Raw genomic sequence first — 22,504 nt, forward strand, 5'->3', positions numbered from 1 at the left:
TACAGGCACAATATTCACACACTTATTATTGCTATTATTGGTTTCCATTAACAATTCATTTAATTTTGCATTTTCAGGCGTATCAACGAATAAAAATCTAAGCACAATGAATTACTATGCATATCGTATGATGATTCGTACAAACGAGGAGAATGTCATTCTGAAGTGCCGTCGGCTATTCCAGCAATTCGCTGTCGACATGTATGTCAAAGTCGAGACCGAACGTTTAGCGTTCATCCGATTCAATCAGGCAAAGCTACGTTCTGAGGACTATATACACTTGCGTGATGCTATTCATTCAGATGGTGATGTTCAGAATATTGAACTTATGACGATTCTCCCATCATCTTATATCGGAAGCCCACGCCACATGCACGAATACGCTCACGACGCTATGACGTACGTGCGAAATTATGGAACTCCGGATTTATTTATTACGTTAACATGCAATCCGAAGTGGATGGAAATTGAACGTGAGTTGGAACCGGGCCAAAAACCGCAAGATCGCCAGAGTATTTCAGCAAAATCTAAAGGTTATGATGGATGTGCTGAAATATAATTTTTCCTTTTCACATATAAAACAAAAAAAAAAAAAATTATCTTTTAATCACCAAACGAAATGTTACATAAAACGATGCAATTTGGTGACGAAACGGAGTTCGCCAGGTTTTCTAGATTGTTATATAAATATGTAAGTATGAATATATCTAATACAAAAAATAATTAAAAAATAGGTTTTATTTTTACTTAACTACGAATATTGCTCTGAAAAAAAAAGAAAAGAAAAGAAAAGAAAAGAAAAAGAATTCATACGAAAACACATGTTTGCATATAAACGTATAAAAATATAAGCAAAAGAGCGAACATACGTCTGTTAGAGCAATGTATAGTTTTGAGCATAATTTTTATTCCACGCTCAACTCTGTTCAAGCAAAATGTTAAAATTTCTGCTGCAGAGCTGGCAGTGGTGAAACTCTTCCATCTCGACCGAGTTATCCAAAAATATTTTTACATTCTTCGAGCCATGAACCTTCTCTATTATAAACGTTCTCTGCTTATAGCTTACGATATATGGCAAACTAGTTAGTATTCTATATCTAGAAAGCAATGAGCAATGTGGAGTCTCCACAGGCAACAGGCACGGCAATACAGGTAGTATTCTATAAATTCTATCCTGTCGAGATGCCCCGTTAGTAATGTGCTGTCTCGCTTAGCATATTGCTAGCAATACATATTTTTAGCAATCTAAAATTGCCTGTCGAAATGCTATTTATTGGTTCATTTTATAGTAGATTAGATTCCCAGTAGTGTTGTCACTGATACATATGATATATTGTGAGTATTGTTGAGAAACATATGAATGTGGTAAATAATTGAACAAAAAATTTCTTCCAGATGGAGGAATATGCTAGAGAACCATGTCCCTTCAGAATTGTTGATGATTGTGGAGGAGCTTTCGCAATGGGTTGCATAGGAGGTGGCATATTTCAAGCAATAAAGGGTTTTCGAAATGCTCCATCTGGATTCAATAAGCGCATGGTAAATAAATTATGAAATTATTATTGGTACATTATCGGGTTGTTCTAGTGATTTTCAACTCTGTTAAGGGGAAACTAAATGGAATGTTCTCGGCAACGCCGAACAATTTTATTTTTGATTGGGATACCACTATTGGTGTTAATATTATACACTATAGCTGAAGATGAAGTAATAAACACATACATACATTATAGCATAATAAACAAGTAGTTGCCATGTGGGGCTTTATATTTTAATAATAAAGATAGTAAGATTGTGCACGGTTTTAACCTGCTGAAGTATATGTACATATCGCTCATTTGCTGCAACGTCGTCATAACTCAAAAAACGTGATTTTTGAGTTAAGGATGCAGAATTGTTCGTTATATCATACTTCATGTTGAGTGAAAAATTCATATGAATACCTCTTATATGCTCCGCTTGAGAAGAGAATATGATTCCTGTCTTCCGTGTAAGGTTGGAGTCAGTTGAAAACTTTTAACGCGTTTTCTGGCAAATCGATTTTTTTGACTTATGCCGGTCTTGCAGCAAATGAGCGATATATGACATACTTGCGTAAGACTATTGTTTTTGTTGAAGTAGTTCAACTCCCTTTCAAGGTTTTGTGGATTGACACACACGATTATTGACGAGGGGAATCTTTAGTATACCATCCCACGATTTCAGGGTTAAAAGTGGTATGGTTGGATAGGGCTGATGCTGCAGATTATTAATATACATACATATATAATTATTGCCGCCGCAAACTTATAGTTTTCAAGATATTTGCATTTAAAAATGAAAATTTTGCAAATTTTATCGTGTAATTTCTCGATTTCTAGTAATTATTTCTTTCATATTATGCCCTTATACACTTACACTTCACTACAATGTTTCTATGTACATATTTATTTTTCAGTAATTATTTAGATATTTGCTTAAAATAAGCATTTTATATTTTACACAAATTTCATTACATGCACAATAACAAAAGTATTCCGTGTTGACAGATAATAAGTGTTGCCATAAATACACATTTATCAAACGAATAAAAATGAATAAAAAAACTCAAACGCGGGAAACAAATACCATCTGAAAAAAATTTTCCATTGTACTCGTAATAAAAAAAGTTTTAAGGCTTATAAGTATGTTTAATTGCATCTAATAATTTAATAAAAGGATCATAATGATTATTTGCAATATTTTTCCTCCAAATATAATCAAAAATTAAATTGAAAAAATCTTCACAATTATTATAATTGTCTTTATTAGAAAACCGTTTAATTTCGCGCCACTGGGACTCGATGCGTTGAGTGTGGGTCCCGTCCTCTGTGACGAACGGATTATCGGGGTCGCTGTGATTAACCCGTCGGTGCTCATACCCGCGACTGGACCGACAGTCGTATACCTTCCAACAATCAGTCCATATAATACTACCTGTTGCAAAGTGCTTCTCTATTAAAGGTATGAGCAGCAGACCTCACATTGCCGGGACATACCTACAGCCTTAAAAAAAAATTATCTTTTTATTATTACCTTTGTTGTATTTCCTCTTTCCAAATTTGCTCTCATCTATTTGAACAGTTTTACTCGTACCAGGGCCACCAATTTTACCTACCGCTACCTGATGATCAACCTGGCATAATACTATGGCTTCGCGGCAGTAATTATACCAATCTGTTTTCCTGATAAAACTGTTCTTCCTCACTTCCGCATGCGACCAAAGGGATGCATACGCATAAATTAAATGAAATACTTGCGAAAGTGGAATTTTATTTAATGACAGCGTCTTTGTCACTTTATGCGTACGACACATTTTAGATTTTAAAATCAATCCTTGCTCTTCCGCAAAGGAAATGCATTTTTCGTTACTATCAAATGTTTTGATTATTTTTACAATATTCCACATTGATTTCACTTCCGACGCTTTAAGCACATTGGTTCGCTTTACGACACCTCGGCTGGTTGATGCTCCGACACAATCCATTTAAATGCCTTAAGTTATATTGTTATCAATTTAAAACTTATATTACTTACCTGATGAATTTGCACTCATTTTTGAAAATACACATTATGAAAAGAATATGAAAATTATTACAAAACGGGGAAAAAGAAACGGTACATTGTTTAGTTGTAACAATATCCGTTATAGAAAATGTAGTTTAAAGAGGGTGATATACCCTATTTAACATAACTTTTAGATTTCCTTTGTGCATTATCAGCTTTCGGCCGCGCTTTCAAAACCCTGGCCGATCCCACACCAGGGTAAACATTAGTCCATTCGGGTCCCACTTCTTCGGCCACGCTTAAAAAAAAAAATAACCCTGGCCGATCCAACACCGGAGTGTGTCAGGTTTTTTTTAAGTAAAATTCCTTTTTGCGTTGGCGGCCTGCCCGATAAAAAATCATGATGTATCAAGAAAAGGGGCAATGATTTATGTATTTGGGGTATAATCCTATTTTTTATTAATTTTTAATCATTTGATAAATGTGTAATTTATGTATTTTAAAGTTTTCCCGATTTGCCAGCCGAATACAGAAAGTAGTTCGAAAAATAAAAATAATGGAATAATCTATGGAGGATAGAACGCTCTATTTAATACCTTAAGATAAGATAAATAAATAAGAATTGCACCGCGACCTAGGGTGTATTGGGTCCTCTCTGAACTCACAACGTCTCAACTAGCCCCAGTAAATTGATGAGTTCTAATATACAGCTAGGTGCTATGGAGGCGATGTGTTCCTTATTTGGAAACATGGATCCAAGGGCTTTAGTCCTGCGTCTACAGACTGCTGTGCAGTCCATTAGCAGGTGTTCTGGAGTTTCAGGCTCAAAGTCGCAGAACCGGCAATTTGCACAAGAAGCTAAGCCCATGTTTATTAAGTGCTTCTTGAGCTTGCAATGGCCAGTGTAGAAGGCGACCAGTAGCCTGAGTTTTTTCCTTGGGAGATTGATTACATATTTAAACCTTCTGAGGTTGTAACCATTTATTAGCTACTTTGCATGGCGCATGCCTGAGAGTTGTTGCCAATGCCTCTCTCTACGGAGCAGCTTTGCTATAAAAGGTGCACCAAGTGCACATTATTTGGGTGCCAGGTCACAGAGGTATAGCCGGGAATGAACGTGCGCATAACTCCCGACATACAGACGCGGGCGTGTCTTTGCAGCTTCGATAGTTTTAGTCCTTCCGACGACTGCAATGCTTTCGGAGCCCAAGCCACCGCTCCATAAGTGATAATGGGTCGCACTACCATGGTGTATAACCATTTGATAATCTTTTGTTTACACCCCTAGGATTTATCAGCCAGCCGATTGCACACCATCAGTGCCTTTGTGGCTTTGACGATGGTCAGGTCAACATGCTGCTTCCATTGTAACGTGGAATCCAGCGTGAGACCCAGGTATTTGACCATATTGGTCATCTCTAACTCTCTGCCTCCGAGTGTTAGGTTTCTGAAGCCAGGTAGGAGCCGGCTTACGATCTACGACAGGTAGACACTGGTCCTCTTCAATTGTCTCCGAGAAATGCGCTCGCAAAAGTGCCTTAGCTCTCTCCTCTGCATTGGTCGTATAAGTACCATCTCCTTTCTTTATCGTTAGATCTGTGTTAGTCTTCCCCTTAGCCAGAGCTTTGTGCAGTCTAGCTGCTTCTGGTATTGAACGGACGTTTTTACAGAAATTTCTAAAATTCTCCTGCTTTGCAAACATAATCTCATTATAAGCAGTTAGGTTGCTTCTGTACTTCTCCCAGTTCCCAGTACGCTTGGCTTTGTTGAAAAGCTTACGTACTTTTGATCTGAGTTCCGAGAGTTTCCTTGACCACCAGGGGCAGTCGCGTCCTTTGGTGGTCTTTAGGGGACAGCTGCAGTGATACGCGTTTGTGATGGCCTCATTTAGAGCAGATAGCCTGTTCTCCAGTCCCAAGGCCGTTGTACCTATGACTAACTTCCCATCCTCTTTTAGATTACGCTCTAACGTATCCCGATATGTGGTCCAATTTGTGTTTTTGGGAATACGTTTGGGGGAGATTTGCAATACCTCCACCCCTAGCAAGAATCTCAAGATCCTGTCGTCTGACAGTGAAGGTTCTGACGACACCCTCCACTGTGATACCACCCCCGACATGAGTTCGTTACTTCTGGAAAATAGGCCGCTGCCAGGACGAAGTTCGCACCTTCCTTGTCTCTGACCTGCACAGCAACCAGGTGCTATATATTTCCCCTAACTACTAAACAAGCTCGGGGTCTCCCACAGGAGAGATCCCAAATTACCTTATTGCAGTCCAATTTGAGGCCCCTCACCTCTCCTCTGTACTATAGGATCGGTTCAATGAGGAACTGGTCCTCACCTGCACCGTCCCTGGCATTACCATCTAGGTCTTGAAGTCCCTCAAGAAGCTCTTGCGTAGAGGGTAGCACCCCCTCTTCCATGGTCGGCTCCATCGCTAGGACTTCCACTGTGGCTTCCGCAGTTGCAACCTGTTCGGACAACCTGCATCTTCTCGCCCTCTTTTTCGGCTAGTAGGGCCTCATAACTACCGTGCTAAACCGATAGTTCAGACGGAAGCCCTCCTTACTAATGAATTTGTAGGACTCGTCGTCCACACACAAGTTCAACCTCCATCCGGAACCCTTCATTTTGTTGCTGACCACTCGCCAAGCCGAGGTATTGATCCCTCTATTTTGGTTCCTGACGAGTCCCAGAGCAAACTCGTAGGGTTTTCCCTCACACCTTAGGAGGAGTACCGTCATATAGTGCATGATCGGAAAATCCTCCCCTCTCTTCACAAATGGGGCCTTCCCAGCCCACTAGCTTAGGAGCGATCTCCCGCAGCCAGTTGACGGTTGCTTCATCCTTGCCGTCGACCTGCATGAACCCGCCCTTGAAGTATACCCCATGGAAGGCTACCGGGTCCTTACATCCCCTGTACACCTCTTCCATGAGGAGATCTTGCAGAGCAGTAAGCTTCTCTGCTCCCAGAGTCTCCGCCGGGTAATTCAGAGGCAGTAAAGCCATCCGTATGCCTTTTAATGCATCCGCATATCTGCGCTGTGCGGAGAGTTGGCCTCCAACTACCTGTACATAGTTGCCCCGTTGGAGTTTGGTGGCTCCAGTGGCGTTATCTAGTTACTTTTGCGTTTGGCTGCCGAAGGCGCCGTCTTTACGCTCCCAATTCTCTCGATTGGATTTATGATGACTGGTCCGCCTCTCCGAAAACCGCTGCTTCTCTTGTTGCCGGATGCGGTATTACGCGGTTTACGCACCTTCGGGGCCGGGGAGGCACTGTTGTCCGCCAACCTTTCGGCTTGCTCAGGAGTTCTTCTCGCCTGGTCTTTGCCTAATTCCGGTGTTGTTTAAGCTTTTGTTTTCTATCTTTTTCGTACGACCCTTAGCTCAACGAGGTGAGTTATCGGGTCTATGTGTTTTAAGGGGAACTCAAAGGTCCGCCGTGCCAGAGCCCCATGACGCGGTAAGGCCACCGTTACTTCCCAAATCGGCCCGGTGTTGGGAAGGCTCCGTTAGAATACAGCCGAATTTGCCTCCTGGCTGCAAATCATCCAATGAGCACGGGAGTCGCATAACACTCTGGATTAGGAGGTGGTAGCTCTTGGATGCCGCACGCATGCGGCACTCGACATCCTGCCTGGGTAGTGCCATTCAACACCACCCACACCGGTTGGGGATTGCCTTGCGACTTAAGCCCCTGCACCACGCAAAGTGCCTACCATTCGCAAAGGATTTAATACCTTATCTATTTGTTTTCTTTTATTAACAGTTTCATCTTTCCCACCTTATTTATTTTTTGTTCATTGATAGAATATTTGGTTGCATATAAGTAACTTTTTTGTTATTATGTAAATAAGTAAATTTAATACACTTTAATTACGATTTAAAACTACTTAGTGTATAAAATATTGGATATTATAATTTCCATGTTGATTATGATATAATATTTAAATTACATACCTTATTTTGTGGTCTTTATATGCAAACTTCTATTCAGCACTGAGCGTGGAGTGTTCAATATCTTTAAATAGCGTTGTCTGATTGAGTATCAAATGACAAGTCCAACCGTACAAGGGTTTCTTTTAAAACCTCGAGGCGTTTATGACCCTAAATGCTGTGGCTTTGTCGCGCACTTTACGCAAGGCCTCAAGTGTCTTCGCTACTTGGAAAAGGGAATTTATCGAACGAAGCGCCTCTCCTAAATTAGCAAGATTCCCATATTTATGTAGTGGGACTACCCGTTCGAATTTCTACCTATCGGGTATGCTGATCTACCAGTTACCGAATCACGAAATTCATATCTCTTAAGTGCGGATCAGAGTGATTGTCCTGATGTAAGGCTGTTTCGGCTGGAAGATTTGTGGTGAATTCATTGATTATTCCAGCAAGAATTAAAGAGCCGTAGTAGCAGTAGTCGCTTTGCTAGTCTTGCGGCGTAGAGTGGCGATGCAGTGTGAGTACAAGATGCCAATTTCACAGCCTTAGGGGCTAATGTCGCTATTGTGAATTGGCAGCATGGGATCATATAACTATGTGTTTTAAGGTCTGAAGAGGATTTAAGATGTCTCCACCCAATTCATTAGTTACCGAAGTGGAATTTGGGTGAAGCCTTTTTGCATAAAAATCCATCCAGACCGGGTTGGAATCAATGCCAGCACGGATGAGGAGGATATAGAGCAGCCCAGTTGCTATAATTTGCTCTTAAGATAACAAAATTCATTTATTATTTACTTATTCAAACAAGGTTAGATCATCGAAATAACAGCGTTTGCTCAGACACAAATCGGGTAAATTCTGGTAATGTTGGGGTTGGGTACGATTTTTTGCACCGCGTTTTGATGGTACGGGTGGATAGCAGAAGACATTCGGAACAAAAATATGTACGCAGCTATACCCGCCTCAGACTTATAGTTTTCGAGATATATTGTATATACATATTTGTAAATGTATACACGCTGTGAAATATGTTTAGCTCAAATTGCACACATTTTTCAATGAATATATTTTTAATTACACTGTACACATTATCTAAAACTTGCATTTATTGTGTATTTTTTAAGAAAATAAATATACTTTAAAAGCTATTCTGCGCACCTACAGTTTCAAAAGAATTTTGTGTTTACATTTATGATAAATACCAATGTTGCCACATTTTGTGTCGTGAAAAAATAATCAAAAAGTTGGTTGTATATCATCTTTATTTTTTTTTTGAACGCGGACGAAGGCCTCCAGTGCAGAAGAAAGTTCGACACAAAAGAATTATGAACATCCCGGTGTTGGGCCGACCAGAGTTTTCGTTTGAAGCGCGGCCGAAGCTCGACGGTGCAGAAAGAAGTTAGACACAAAAGAACTGTGAACATCCCGGTGTTGAAGCGACCAGGATTATATTTTTGAAACGCAGACGAAAGCCGCCAGTACGAAAAGAAATTCGACACAAAATAATTATGAACATATCGCTGATGGATCGACCAGAATTATCTTTTTGAAGCGCGGCCGAACACTCTGGTGTTGGACCGATCAGGGTTATTTTTGAAGCCCGGCCAAAGGACGCCAGTGTAAAAAGAAATAATATATTATTAAATAATATGTGATTTACCATATATACGAATGAACCAAAATCCCTTGGAATTATTTATATAGTTAACAGAAAAATTCTTGATTATTTTTTCACAATATAATATGTGTCAACATTGGTATTTTTCATGAATGTAATCAAACAAACTAGGAGTCTGAATTTCTTATATGCATTGTTGGACTTTAAATACAAATACATATGTCAAAAACTATAAGTCTGAGGCGCTTCACATCGTGGCGCCAAGAGAATCGTAATCGTGCCGACTAGATCACTACATGGGTATATTGTAGCTAGGAGGCTTGTTTTTTTTGTTTTTGGCATTAAACTCATCTACACCTGATTCCATGCACTACTTATCCTTCCTAATATTCAAGTGTTACCGTTATTTTTTCTTCTTTACTGACGTAAACACCGCCACGCGGTTATAGCCGAGTTAACAATAGCGCGCCAGTCAGACGACATGGTATAGCCAGCGTAACTGTTGTCTCTTAAGGGGTCAGTAAGGTAATCTGGCCTGTTTTTTGAACATTTTTTTTCATAGAATTTTGTATTTTACAACAACTTTTTTCACGCATCATGAGGTCCACACATGGTCAAAATAATAAGTACATACGCCCGTGTAGCGTTCAATGACTAATAAATTTTCTTTTATTCGTGTTTAAAGTGAAATAATATATTTCATTTCATATATGACTTAAATAATAAAAATAAAGATATTTGTAATAATAGTTGAAATAGAAACTTAAATTTCTAGCAAATAATAAAAAGACTAAAAAAATGGCTGGACAAAATAATAAGTACATCAGGTATCTGTGAATGAAAAAATATATTAGTTTAAGTTTTCTGTCTTCTATGTATTTGACTTTTATTTACTTCTTTCATCAGTATCTAGTATATCCGCCATTATTTTCAATTTCTTTTGAGATTCGTTTTGGAAAACTGGAGAAACGTTTGCGGCACGTGTCAATTAGAATCTCATACCAGGTTTTTTCAACAAAACTCCCTAACTGATCCTTAATTTGGAACGATTGCATCCCAATCCGTTGCTTTAGCTTCCCCAAAGGTTTTCAATTGGATTCAAGTCGGGAGATAGTCATATAAGAGAACTCACACCATTGTCCTGGAACCGATCTTTTACCAACTTCGAAGTATGATTAGGATCATTATCCTGCTGAAATTTCCATATTAGTGGCATACGTTCCTCAGTATATGGCAGATATCTTTATATTGAAACCTATTCCTGGTGCCTGATATACGATATATTGGCCCTACACCATACCACGAAAAGCAGCCCCAGACTATTATGTTGCCGCCATCGTGTTTAACTGTCTTTTTTGTAGACTGTGAATGCAATTTGTTACCTTTCGACCGACGATCATTCCGTCAGGCATCATTTCCGAAAAAATTAATTTTTGTTTAGTCGTTCCACAAGATATTGCGCCCACTTTTTCTGACCACTTGGGCCGGACCAATTTGCATGCTTTTTCGCGAATTGTAATCTTATCTGTAATTTTTTTTTTGCAATAATAGTATTTTCTGGCTATCCGGGCAGGTAAATTAGCTCGATATAGTATTCTTCGGGCCATTCGGGAAGATATTATGCTACCAATATCGGCTAATATTATCCTTGAAGAGACTTTGGCCCTCTTTTATGAGGATTAAGACGATGTCCTTTTCCTCCGCCCTGCAATGCTTTTTTTTATCCATATATACATTTTTTTAATTTTTAATGAGTCTAAAACATGGAGCTATACAACCTAAAGAGCAAACCATTAAAATAAATCACTCGATTTGATGAAAATCTGAAAATAATTAACAATGTACTTATTATTTTGAGCACTTAGAAAACGAACATCAACAATTAATTGTCACGCCCACTACAAAGAGTTGATTCAGCATTTTCTTTTCACAATAAAAATTACTACCATATCGAATTTAATAAAATCATCCCATAGTTGCATTCGTGTACTTCACCAAAGATTCAAAATTCAATCATGACTGCAGCCTAAAGGAATGTACTTATTATTTTGACCATAGGTGGATATCGTGGAGTACACACCCAACTCTTTTTTTACCCGGTAGATACGTTCCTCAGAAATTCGTGTAAAAAAAAAACCGTGTAAAAAAGAGGCGTTTCCTATAATAAAATGGGGGATACGTTCCATGTCATATGAAAATCGTGTAAGATGAACTATATTTACTTTGAAAACCCGTGTTAAAAATGTTGAAAACTATAAAATTTCGCATATGCATACAAATTGTATGTTCATATGGCATTTTATTGATCATTAAAATTTAAAATCCGTAATTCATACAGGTAAAAAATTGGTAGAGCAGCAAAAAACAAAAGAAATCTATGTTTCTTAATGGTCTTGATAGTAGCTTCGTTTAAGCCAAAATCCTTTCCCGCAGATGTTGAACCTCTTGCCAGGCAGTTCAAGAATTTTAATTTTACTTCCAAAGAAATTGCTTGCCATTTACGAATCTTTGAAATTTTGGACATATTGTTAACTGTATTGAGGGCAAACATTTTATTTTTAATGCTTAACTAAAAATTTATAGATAAAATACCTTTTTTCACTTATTAAGGTCAGAAATGTTCAAATATAATTGATAGCACTTGATCGAGACCGCAGAAAACAATTACCTTGCGATCACCCAATCTATCTGAGATGGCTTGTGTTCGTCTATTGGTAGCCACTGGTCGCAAACGTCCCGTCGCATCTTTTATTCACTAATGGCTGGTCCTCCTTTCCGCCGTCGCCCCCGCCGTAGCTCTCCTCCTTGATCGCACGTGCTCGTGTCAGGGACTTCCAGCGTCGAAGCCTGCTCTGATGTGCTAACTGTTGAGTGGCAATCTCATCCACCAGCATCTTCTCTCTCCGCTCTCGGTGCCCGTTTTAGGATTGTAAGGCCTCAAGACTACCAAGTTGAACCTGTAGGTCAGACGGAAGCTTGGTCTCCGAACGCACTTGTACGATTTGTCGTCGATGCAGAGGTTTAGTCTCCATCCGGTCTCCAGGCAGAGGTGCTGAGGCCAAGATCTGATTTCGGAGAGGTGGGCTTCACATTTTCACACACTACGATTCGATAAAGCCTTATACCTAATATTAAGGATTAGGCTGGGCACACTTAGGTTTAGTCGCCAGATATGCTTACGTCCAACTATATCTTGCAAAACAAGCTGAGCATGCACATTATCAGTTCTTCGCCGCTGCATTTGAATGGCTCAGCCGGTAATCCATCGGTCCCTGCCGCTTTGTTGTTCTTCTGGTGGGTAATTGCTATTCGAACCTGATGATGAGGGGCAATGGTAAAGTATTCCCTACATAACTTCAGTATGCTCTGAACATCACCTTTAAAAAAACTAATGGTTTCGCTTGCAGCTGTATGTTAGGAGCTCGAAATGCCGTCCCACAGTTTTCTTATAGCGAGTTGCTGATGAGTGCTCTCAGATAGCAGGATGCTCATAAAAGGCATCTTTGGTCATATCGTCCTTCTCTTTCATTGGGGCGTGGGCGCAAATTAGTGTTATGTTGAAAAATATTGCTCTGATGCGGATTGTTACTAGACGCTCATCCATCGGAGTGAATGCCAGGACTTGGTTTTTCTCCCACCACAAATCCCACGCCGAATTTGCGCTGATATAGTCACCTGAAATGCAAAATAACGTAACATCTTCTTCTTCTTAATTGGCGTAGAAATCGCTTAAGCGATTATAGCCGAGTTAACAACAGCGCGCCAGTCGTTTCTTCTTTTCGCTACGTGGCGCCAATTGGATATTCCAAGCGGAGCCAGGTCCTTCTCCACTTGGTCCTTCCAACGGAGTGGAGGTCTTCCTCTTCCTCTGCTTCCCCCGGCGGGTACTGCGTCGAATATTTTCAGAGCTGGAGTGTTTTCGTCCATCCGGACAACATGACCTAGCCAGCGTAGCCGCTGTCTTTTAATTCGCTGAACTATGTCGATGTCGTCGTATATCTCGTACAGCTCATCGTTCCATCGAATGCGGTATTCGCCGTGGCTAACGCGCAAAGGACCATAAATCTTTCGCAGAACTTTTCTCTCGAAAACTCGCAACGTCGACTCATCCGTTGTTGACATCGTCCAAGACTCTGCACCATACAGCAGGACGGGAATTATGAGTGACTTATAGAGGTTGGTTTTTGTTTGTCGAGAGAGGACTTTGCTTCTCAATTGCCTACTCAGTCCGAAGTAGCACCTGTTGGCAAGAGTTATCCTGCGTTGGATTTCTAGGCTGACATTGTTGGTGGTGTTTACGCTGGTTCCAAGATAGACGAAATTATCTACAACTTCAAAGTTATGACTGTCAACAGTGACGTGAGAGCCAAGTCGCGAATGCGACGACTGTTTGTTTGATGACAGGAGATATTTCGTCTTGCCCTCGGTCACTGCCAGACCCATTTTCTGTGCTTCCTTGTCCAGCCTGGAGAAAGCAGAACTAACGGCGCGGGTGTTGAGGCCGATGATATCAATATCATCGGCATACGCCAACAGCTGTACACTCTTATAGAAGATGGTACCTTCTCTATTTAGTTCTGCGGCTCGAACTATTTTCTCCAAAAGCAGGTTGAAAAAGTCGCACGATAGAGAATCGCCTTGTCTGAAACCTCGTTTGGTATCGAACGGCTCGGAGAGGTCCTTCCCGATCCTGACGGATCTTTTGGTGTTACTCAACGTCAGTTTACACAGCCGTATTAGTTTTGCGGGGATACCAAATTCAGACATCGCGGCATAAAGGCAGCTCCTTTTCGTGCTGTCGAAAGCAGCTTTGCAATCGACGAAGAGGTGGTGTGTGTCGATTCTCCTTTCACGGGTCTTTTCCAAGATTTGGCGCATGATGAATATCTGGTCGGTTGTTGATTTGCCAGGTCAAAAGCCACACTAATAAGGTCCAATCAGTTTGTTGACGGTGGGCTTTAATCTTTCACACAATACGCTCGATAGAACCTTATATGCGATGTTGAGGAGGCTAATCCCACGGTAGTTGGCGCAGATTGTGGGGTCTCCTTTTTTATGGATTGGGCATAGCACACTTAAATTCCAATCGTTGGGCATGCTTTCGTCCGACCATATTTTACAAAGAAGCTGATGCATGCACCTTATCAGTTCTTCGCCGCCGTGTTTGAATAGCTCGGCCGGCAATCCGTCGGCCCCTGCCGCTTTGTTGTTCTTCAGGCGCGCAATTGCTATTCGAACTTCTTCATGGTCGGGTAATGGAACGTCTGCTCCATCGTCATCGATTGGGGAATCGGGTTCTCCTTCTCCTGGTGTTGTGCGTTCACTGCCATTCAGCAGGTTGGAGAAGTGTTCCCTCCATAATTTAAGTATGCTCTGGGCATCAGTGACTAGATCACCTTTGGGGGTTCTACAGGAATACGCTCCGGTCTTGAAACCTTCCGTAAGCCGCCGCATTTTTTCGTAGAATTTTCGAGCATTACCCCTGTCGGCCAGCTTATCAAGCTCTTCGTACTCACGCATTTCAGCCTCTTTCTTCTTCTGTCTACAAATGCGTATCGCTTCCCTCTTCAACTCTCGGTATCTATCCCATCCCGCACGTGTAGTGGTCGATCGTAACGTTGCGAGGTAGGCAGCCTGTTTTCTCTCCGCTGCGACACGGCACTCCTCGTCGTACCAGCTGTTCTTTTGCACTTTCCGAAAACCAATGGTTTCGGTTGCAGCTGTACGTAAGGAGTTTGAAATGCCGTCCCACAGTTCCCTTATACCGAGTTGTTGACGAGTGCTCTCAGAGAGCAGGAGTGCAAGCCGAGTAGAAAATCGTTCGGCTGTCTGTTGTGATTGCAGCTTCTCGACGTCAAACCTTCCTTGTGTTTGGTGGCGCGCGTTTTTTGCTGCACAGAGGCGGGTGCGAATCTTAGCTGCAACAAGATAGTGGTCCGAGTCGATGTTAGGACCTCGGAGCGCACGCACATCTAAAACACTGGAGACGTGTCTTCCGTCTATCACAACATGATCGATCTGGTTGGTAGTTTTTCGATCCGGAGACAGCCAGGTAGCTTGATGAATCTTCTTATGCTGGAATCTAGTACTACAGATAACCATATTTCGGTCCCCGGCGAAGTCAATCAGCCTCAACCCATTAGGGGATGTTTCGTCGTGGAGGCCGAATTTACCGACCGTAGTGCCAAAGACACCTTCTTTGCCCACCCTGCGTTAAAGTCGCCAAGCACGATTTTGACATCGTGGCGGGGGCAGCCTTCATAGGTGTGCTCCAAGTACTCATAAAAGGCATCTTTGGTGACATCGTCCTTCTCTTCCGTCGGGGCGTGGGCGCAAATCAGCGATATGTTGAAGAACCTCGCTTTGATGCGGATTGTGGCTAGACGTTCATTCACCGCAGTGAATGATAGTACTCGGCGACGGAGTCTCTCTCCCACCACGAATCCTACACCAAACTTGCGCTCCTTTATATGGCCACTGTAGTAAATGTCACAAGGACCTACTCGTCTCTGTCCTTGTCCCGTCCATCGCATTTCTTGGACGGCGGTGATGTCAGCCTTTGCCTTTACGAGGACATCAACCAGCTGGGCAGCGGCACCTTCCCAATTAAGGGACCGGACATTCCAGGTGCATGCCCTCAATTCGTAGTCCTTATTTCGTTTGCCATGGTCGTCATCAAAAGGGGGGTCTCTCATCCGAGGCTGGTTGTAGCTCTTCACTGGTGGTGTTTTTTACGTGGCGGGTCCCAAACCCAGCGCACAACCCTTGTAGGGAATGTTTCGCCTTCTCACTTTAGCTCGCCTTCGAACGGATGTTCTTAGGCTACCCAGAGGATACTTGGTCAAAGACCGGAAGTAGTGAGCTGCTTGAGTCATGTGTAAAAGAATCGTTTCTGGCCACTCCCCAGTGAATGGCGACTCCATCCTCCATAACGTAACATCACTTTTCGTAAGTTTACAGGAGAAGCAAAAAACCGTATAAAAAGAAAACCACTTGAGATATTGAAACAAAATTTTCAAATCTGAATTAACATGAAACTATGTATAAGTATATTTTAGAAAAAACATAAAGAAAAAATTAAGCAAATTTTATAGTAGGTGTCTTACGTTATTTTGAATTTTAATCTCTGAAGCAAAATAACGTATGATCAATCTAAATTTGTATAAAAATTAAAAATTTGAATATTAATACTTTTTTTTTTTAATTTTAAATAAAAACTGTTGCAAGTTTTTCATATTTCATGTTATTTTTATTATTAATATGTACAGAAGTACTAGAAAAAATTTAAATATTTCAAGCTAAAAAATGAGGATAATGTTTAATTATTATTTATTAAATAACTAATTATTCAAAAGGTATATTATCATAAAAGTAAGAACAGGCTGCTGCGGGTCTGATCACTTGGATCATGGAGTCGCTAAACCGAACTCTGGCGGCTCCGTCTGTACCCATACACCGAGGGAGTTATGGGTGGGAAGAAGCCGTTGGAGAAAAGGGACAGTGAGCTTCTTCACGGATGGGTCAAAGGTGGAGGGGTCTACTGTCAGGAGCTCTCTTTCAACACCAGTTTCTCCAACTTCCTAAGTATTGCAGTGTCTTCCAGGCCGAGATTGGAGCCATTAAGGTAGCAGTACATTTACTACTCCGGAGTGCAGCCTCCTTCAGAGGAGTGACCATCGACTCAGATAGCAGAGCGGTGATTAAAATTCTCATTAACAATGGGAGAATTCAGAGTTGATCGAAGACCTAACCTCGCTATCAATAGCATCGAGTGTCTTTGTCATAAGAATGATATGAGTCAAAGACCACAGCGGAATCGCAGAAAACATGAGCTAGCAAGGAGACCCTAGAACCGCTATCGGTAGAATGGGAGCGGATCTGTTCTCCCGTATCCTATTCTATTACTGCTGGGCCACAACTTTTACACACACTGTCGAAAAAGTATTTTGTCCCAAGATCGTCCGCATGAGATCTAGTGATCTCTTTGCCCTCAGTAAGGCAGCCTTTCCCTACTTTAGAGGCTTGTAACACGCCATTGTCCTACCAAACGCCTTCTGCAGAAGCTGTATTGAAAAATATTAGGTGGAAACAACTCAACACTCCCTTTTTGGCTGTCAAGACTTAATCACTTGGGGGCGCATACCTTCAGGCATCCCACCGAACTAGCGGGAAGCGTTTTGTTAATTTATAAGTTCCAACACAGGGGTTCTTCTTTTCTATGACCTCACAAAGGACTACATACTAGTATATGTACTATATGTATATAGTAGACCACGTTCGATCAACCATGTAGCCTAAACTAACTAAAGCACATTGAACTTAATCACTAAAAATAAACATAAACAATAAATGAAGGCTAGCTTCGATATAAAAAAAAACAAACACTTTGTTATATTTCCATACATGAGTCATATTATTTTGTTTAACGAAATCAAGCACTTGATGATACGTTTTTTTGAATTTTTAATATAGCTTGGGTATTTTTGATCGCAGAAGCTTAAAATTTGTGACACATATGTAATACGATGTGGTGAATCGTAATTAGTAAAAAACTCAATTTTGAATTTTTTGATGCTACGTTATTTTGCATTTCAGGTGACGATATGTCTCCGTCCTTGTCCCGTCTATCGCTTTCTTGGATGACGGTGATATTAGCCTTTACTTTTACAAGGTCATCAGCCAGTTGGCCATCGGTACCTTCCTAATTTATAGACCGAACGTTCCAGATGCTTGCCCTTAAATCATAATCTTGTAATTAGACTCCAGCGAACCCTTAACTCCAATATGTCGGAGGCTCCACACGGTTACCGCGTCTTACACAAGAGTTACTCACATTTCTAGGGTGCGAGGCGAGAACGCAAATCTTCTTAAATCTAAACTCAACTTTATCTGCTTTTTCAAATATACAATTTTGGTTTTGGAAGCTTTCGCACTTCTGCCAAGAGCATTGGTAGCTGAAAGCTATGCACGCAATCATATCGTTTGCAGACTTTTTGATAGCTCAGATGTTCATCAGCTATCATAATAACCACTGTTTTTACCAATCCATAGTTTTAGACAACGGTTGAAATTTTTCAAGTCGAGGAGCGTCTCGTATTACTTACGGTTAACATACTGAAACTGAATTTGATACCAAGGTATGAAGGCACTAACTTATTATCCATCCAAAGCAGACACTGAAATTCATCTGAAACAGCGATCCGAATAGACACTCAGAGATTCTTGTAAACTACGAACTGGATAGCCACCACAGAAATGAATGTGAAAAAGTAGTCCAAATAATTGCTGCAGCAATAATTGTGAAACTGAGACATATACTTACATTGTTTTTGGGAATCTCCGCATTTCGCAACAATTTGTAGGTTGCCTTATATGTAAAAAAGTAATAACTAGAAATAACGTCATCACCTAGACCACCTTACCTCCAATGTCATCCAAAATGCAAGGCAAATAGCCAGCACTTCATTGTAGTAACGTAATACTTGAACAGGTCCCTATATTCATTACCACATATTGGGATAGTTTATAAACCGAAATTGCGATCAAAGGCACATAGGGATATCATAAACACATACATAAATACTGCTGTGTATATGAAAATAGTAGGACAACAGCTACTTGCCAAGTCAAATTATAGAAATGAAAAAATCCTGTTACATTTGCTTCCACTGTCTTTTTTATAACACATTTTTATATTATCTAAAACAATAAGCTGTGTCGTTAAGGACGATAAATGCAAAAAATAAATAAATAAATCTATAAAATAAGTGGTTAACTAATTTTGTGTTAAATTTTTTTTATGAAATCCAAGTGACTTTTGCCATTTTAGTTTTCAATGTTATTTTATGTATTTGATCTGCTCTTTTTAAAGCGTAACAATAAGTTATGAAATATTACATCTATTTAAAAACTAGACATGCTCAAGCAAGTGAATGAGCTGTTTTGGTTATACGTTGCTCCGTAGTACGCAGGTATATCTCTTCTTTTAAGGCATGTGTGATCGCAGGAATTTATCAAGGCATAGGCCAAAAGGATATTTTCATTACGCATGGTGAACACGTGATTGTTCCCAGCATTTTCGATTGGAACATTTGTATTATATCAATATTAGTTGCGCAGGTCGTACCCCACAGTTGAATGCCATACATCCAAATCGGCTTTATGACCGCATTATATAAAATCACTAGAGAGATCCTCTAGCTCTTGCAAAACCCTTGCAGTATTTGCAGAATTTTCCTCTTGATGCAACGGAACAACAATAAACACACGCTGAAAATTATTTGCATTGGCTGTAAAATATGTCAGACCCATGTTTATTTTCGTGCAATGACACGTAAAAGTTAATTGCAACCCTGTTTTAGCTGTCATCTATATATCTAAAAGAAAGTTGTTGTTAGTTACACCATTTATAACTCAAGAACGGCTGATTTAATACAACTCATAAATACAAAAATTATATTTCAAATCATAAGCATTTGTTCAAAATTTGAATATTTCATTTCTTAAAAACAAAAAAAAAAAACAATAATAAAAACAATAAAAAACAACTCATAAAAACAAAAGTTATCTACACTAATATTATAAAGAGAAAAGATTTGTACCTATTTTTGTATGTTTGTATGTTTGTAATGAATAGGCTCGAAAAGTACTGGGCTGATTTAAAAAATTCTTTCACCAATAGAATGCTACATTCTTCCAATTTGACATAGGCTACATTTCATTTTGAAAAAAAAAATAGGGATCCTTGGTAAAATTTGAACAATGTAACCGAAGGTGTAGAAAAATGAGTCTTAAAATGTCTTTCGTCGAATGCGCTGCCGAAACTATTAGCGATAGAACAAAATAATGTACAACAATATTGAATAACATCATAATGTCTACAAAAAACTCCACGGTAGCATATGTCCAACTATTGTAGTTATGTCACTACAACAACTTTTTTCATTTTAAACATTAATGAAAATGCTAACCAAATTCAAACCATGCTATTTATGTGTTTATATTTATCCTTATCCAAATAAATTATTTTATGGTCAAGACCATTTAACTACCTATAAAATAGCTTTTAAATTATTTAAATTGGACTTTCCATTCAAAAGATATTACGAATTAAAAAATTCAAACAGTAAACAAAACCGCCATAGCGCCGTGGCCGTTGTTTGCAATGCAGTTTGAAAAGCGCGCCGGGCCAGAGAATGTAAAGTATAGAGAGGGTGCAAATTGAATTCTGTATGATGTTCGATTTGGCGGCTAACAGAGCCGATAGAATCAAATTAAGGAATTCGCCGTTGTCGCTGCTATTTAGCAGAATTGAGCACGTGCAGTGGCAAAAATATATGTATGTAAAACGACTGAGTTCATGACAGAATAAATAAAGAGAAATGCTTTGAAGAAAAATATACAAAGCATTCTCTGAGTCACATATGCGTGATTATTTTGTATTATATGAACCATTGTTTTCTGGAAAATGGTAAAAATTTTAATTAATTAGGAAACGTTATTTTAATTTTATTTTTCTTTAATTTAATTTTTTAATTTTTAAATAAATTAATATTTCAAATAAATTATATTTATTTCGACTTTTAAAAAGTGAAGAAGAAAATTGATGACCTTCATGAAATATGCATATTCGCATTATTTCGTTATCATTTCCATATTTGTACCAATAGAATTTCTATGACATATGCATATGTACATATGTATGTATATTTAGGCTGTTCACGGTAAGGTGGTTATCGGGTTATGTGATTATTAGATTAAAAATAACCTCTGTGCTCCGTGAGCACCCTATGTTGTATGGTTATTTGCTTATTTTTACACAAATAGCTGTTCATTGTTTACAATTTTAGTTCAATGAAATTCCTACTTATAAAATGCCTAAACAAAGTTTAAAAAGCAAAATAATCGAATTTAAAATAAGTTCTGCTATTCACGAAATGGACTTTATTGAAGGTATGTGCTTATTAAATAATCTGAATTTTAAGAGTTCAAAAAATTCTTTGTATAAAATTTGCAGACATCTTGCGCCCTGAACAGTGTCATAATGCAATGGATGAAGTACTAGATGAACTGCTAGAGGACATAACTTTAATCATCTGTAGTAAACGGGGAGACGAACTACATGTTCCAAAATCTATTCATTGGCAAGAAAATGTTCTGTGTTGCTTTGACGATGGAAGATTTTTACAAATGCTGCGCGTCAGCAAATGCCAATTCGCTCATCTCCTAGAATTATTTTTGATATGAACTTTACTAATTCAAGTTTACAAATACCTGTAGATTTGCAACTCGCAATCGTATTGCTCCGATTAGGTTCATCGGGTGAAAGTGCATCTGTACGTAAAATCACTACAACTTTTGGTGTTTGAGATGGAGGTACATTGACCAATATCACCAAAAGAGTTTTTTTCAGCAATTTTGAATAAACTACCCCAATTCAATCATTGGCCTGGACCGGCAGAGCGCCGGGAACTTGTTTTCCAAACATTCTGCGAATTACCATATTGCATTGGTTACATTGACGGTAGCGAGATTAAACTGGCCGAAAAGCCGAATAAAAATCATGAGGGGTATTTTTCTCGTCAACGAATATACTCTATCAAATTACAAGTCGTATGTGACCATAAGTTACGCATATTACATGCAGAAGTGGGCAATCCCGGAAGCTACCACGATTCTAAAGTGTTTAGGAAATCTCATACTGGAAGAAACACAACTAGCTTATTTAGTGGAGAAGAGTGGATTGCAGGTGATTCTGCGTATAAGTTGACAAAACATTTAACAACCATACCGAAGCAATTCTTCTTTAGCAGACTCTGAAAGACAAGCTAAATTCAACAAAATACACAGCCAGTATCGTGTTAGAGTCGAAAATTGTTTCAGGATTCTTAAAGAAAAGTTTTGTAGTTTGAAACAAATGCGGGTAAAAATAAAAGACCGAGAGAGTCAAACATTTTTTAATAAATGGGTACTTGTCTGCTGTGTGCTGCACAACATACTCTTGGAAGGACGAGATTCTTCACACTTTGAAAGGCAAAGTGTCGAAGCCCATGGAAGCCAATATGATGGAGATGCTATTGTTGCACCTACCCGCGAACTAAAAAGACAAGCACTATACAATTTAATTTTTCAATAAAAATTCATATTTTTGTTTTAATAACAAGTAAGAAGAAGTTGTTTATTGGTTATTTATATTATTATTTTTATACTTCATTTCAATTTCTAATTTCCTTATTCGTTCATTCTGCTCCAACTCCATTTTTTTGAGTTGGAAATCGCTTTCGATCTTCTTCTTTTCATTTTCATGTTTATTTGCTTCAACTTGCTTCATCCAATTGAATTTTTCTATTTCAAATTGGAGCTGTTTTTCCCGAAAGTTCATTCTTTCAGTTTCTAATGTTGCCAGTTTGTCAATGGCAGTGTTT

General features: G+C 39.3%; 1 protein-coding gene across 2 annotated transcripts in view; it reads left to right on the forward strand.

The window, feature by feature from the left end:
- Positions 1–1,218: 1,218 nt before the first annotated feature.
- LOC126764441 (mitochondrial import inner membrane translocase subunit Tim17-B) overlaps positions 1,219–22,504 on the forward strand; it is a 77,108-nt gene continuing 55,822 nt past the window's right edge. The window contains exons 1-2 of one of the 2 annotated variants that reach the window (XR_007667983.1): positions 1,219–1,335; positions 1,396–1,539. Coding sequence is in view for 1 of the 2 variants with exons in the window: in XM_050482129.1 (XP_050338086.1) it covers positions 1,396–1,539 (144 nt within the window). In the remaining variant the exon portion in view is untranslated. The remainder of the gene's footprint in view (positions 1,336–1,395; positions 1,540–22,504) is intronic. The other variant, XM_050482129.1, reaches the window with a different exon arrangement.

Source organism: Bactrocera neohumeralis, unplaced genomic scaffold (genome assembly GCF_024586455.1).
Source record: "Bactrocera neohumeralis isolate Rockhampton unplaced genomic scaffold, APGP_CSIRO_Bneo_wtdbg2-racon-allhic-juicebox.fasta_v2 cluster09, whole genome shotgun sequence".
Lineage (NCBI taxonomy): Eukaryota > Metazoa > Arthropoda > Insecta > Diptera > Tephritidae > Bactrocera > Bactrocera neohumeralis.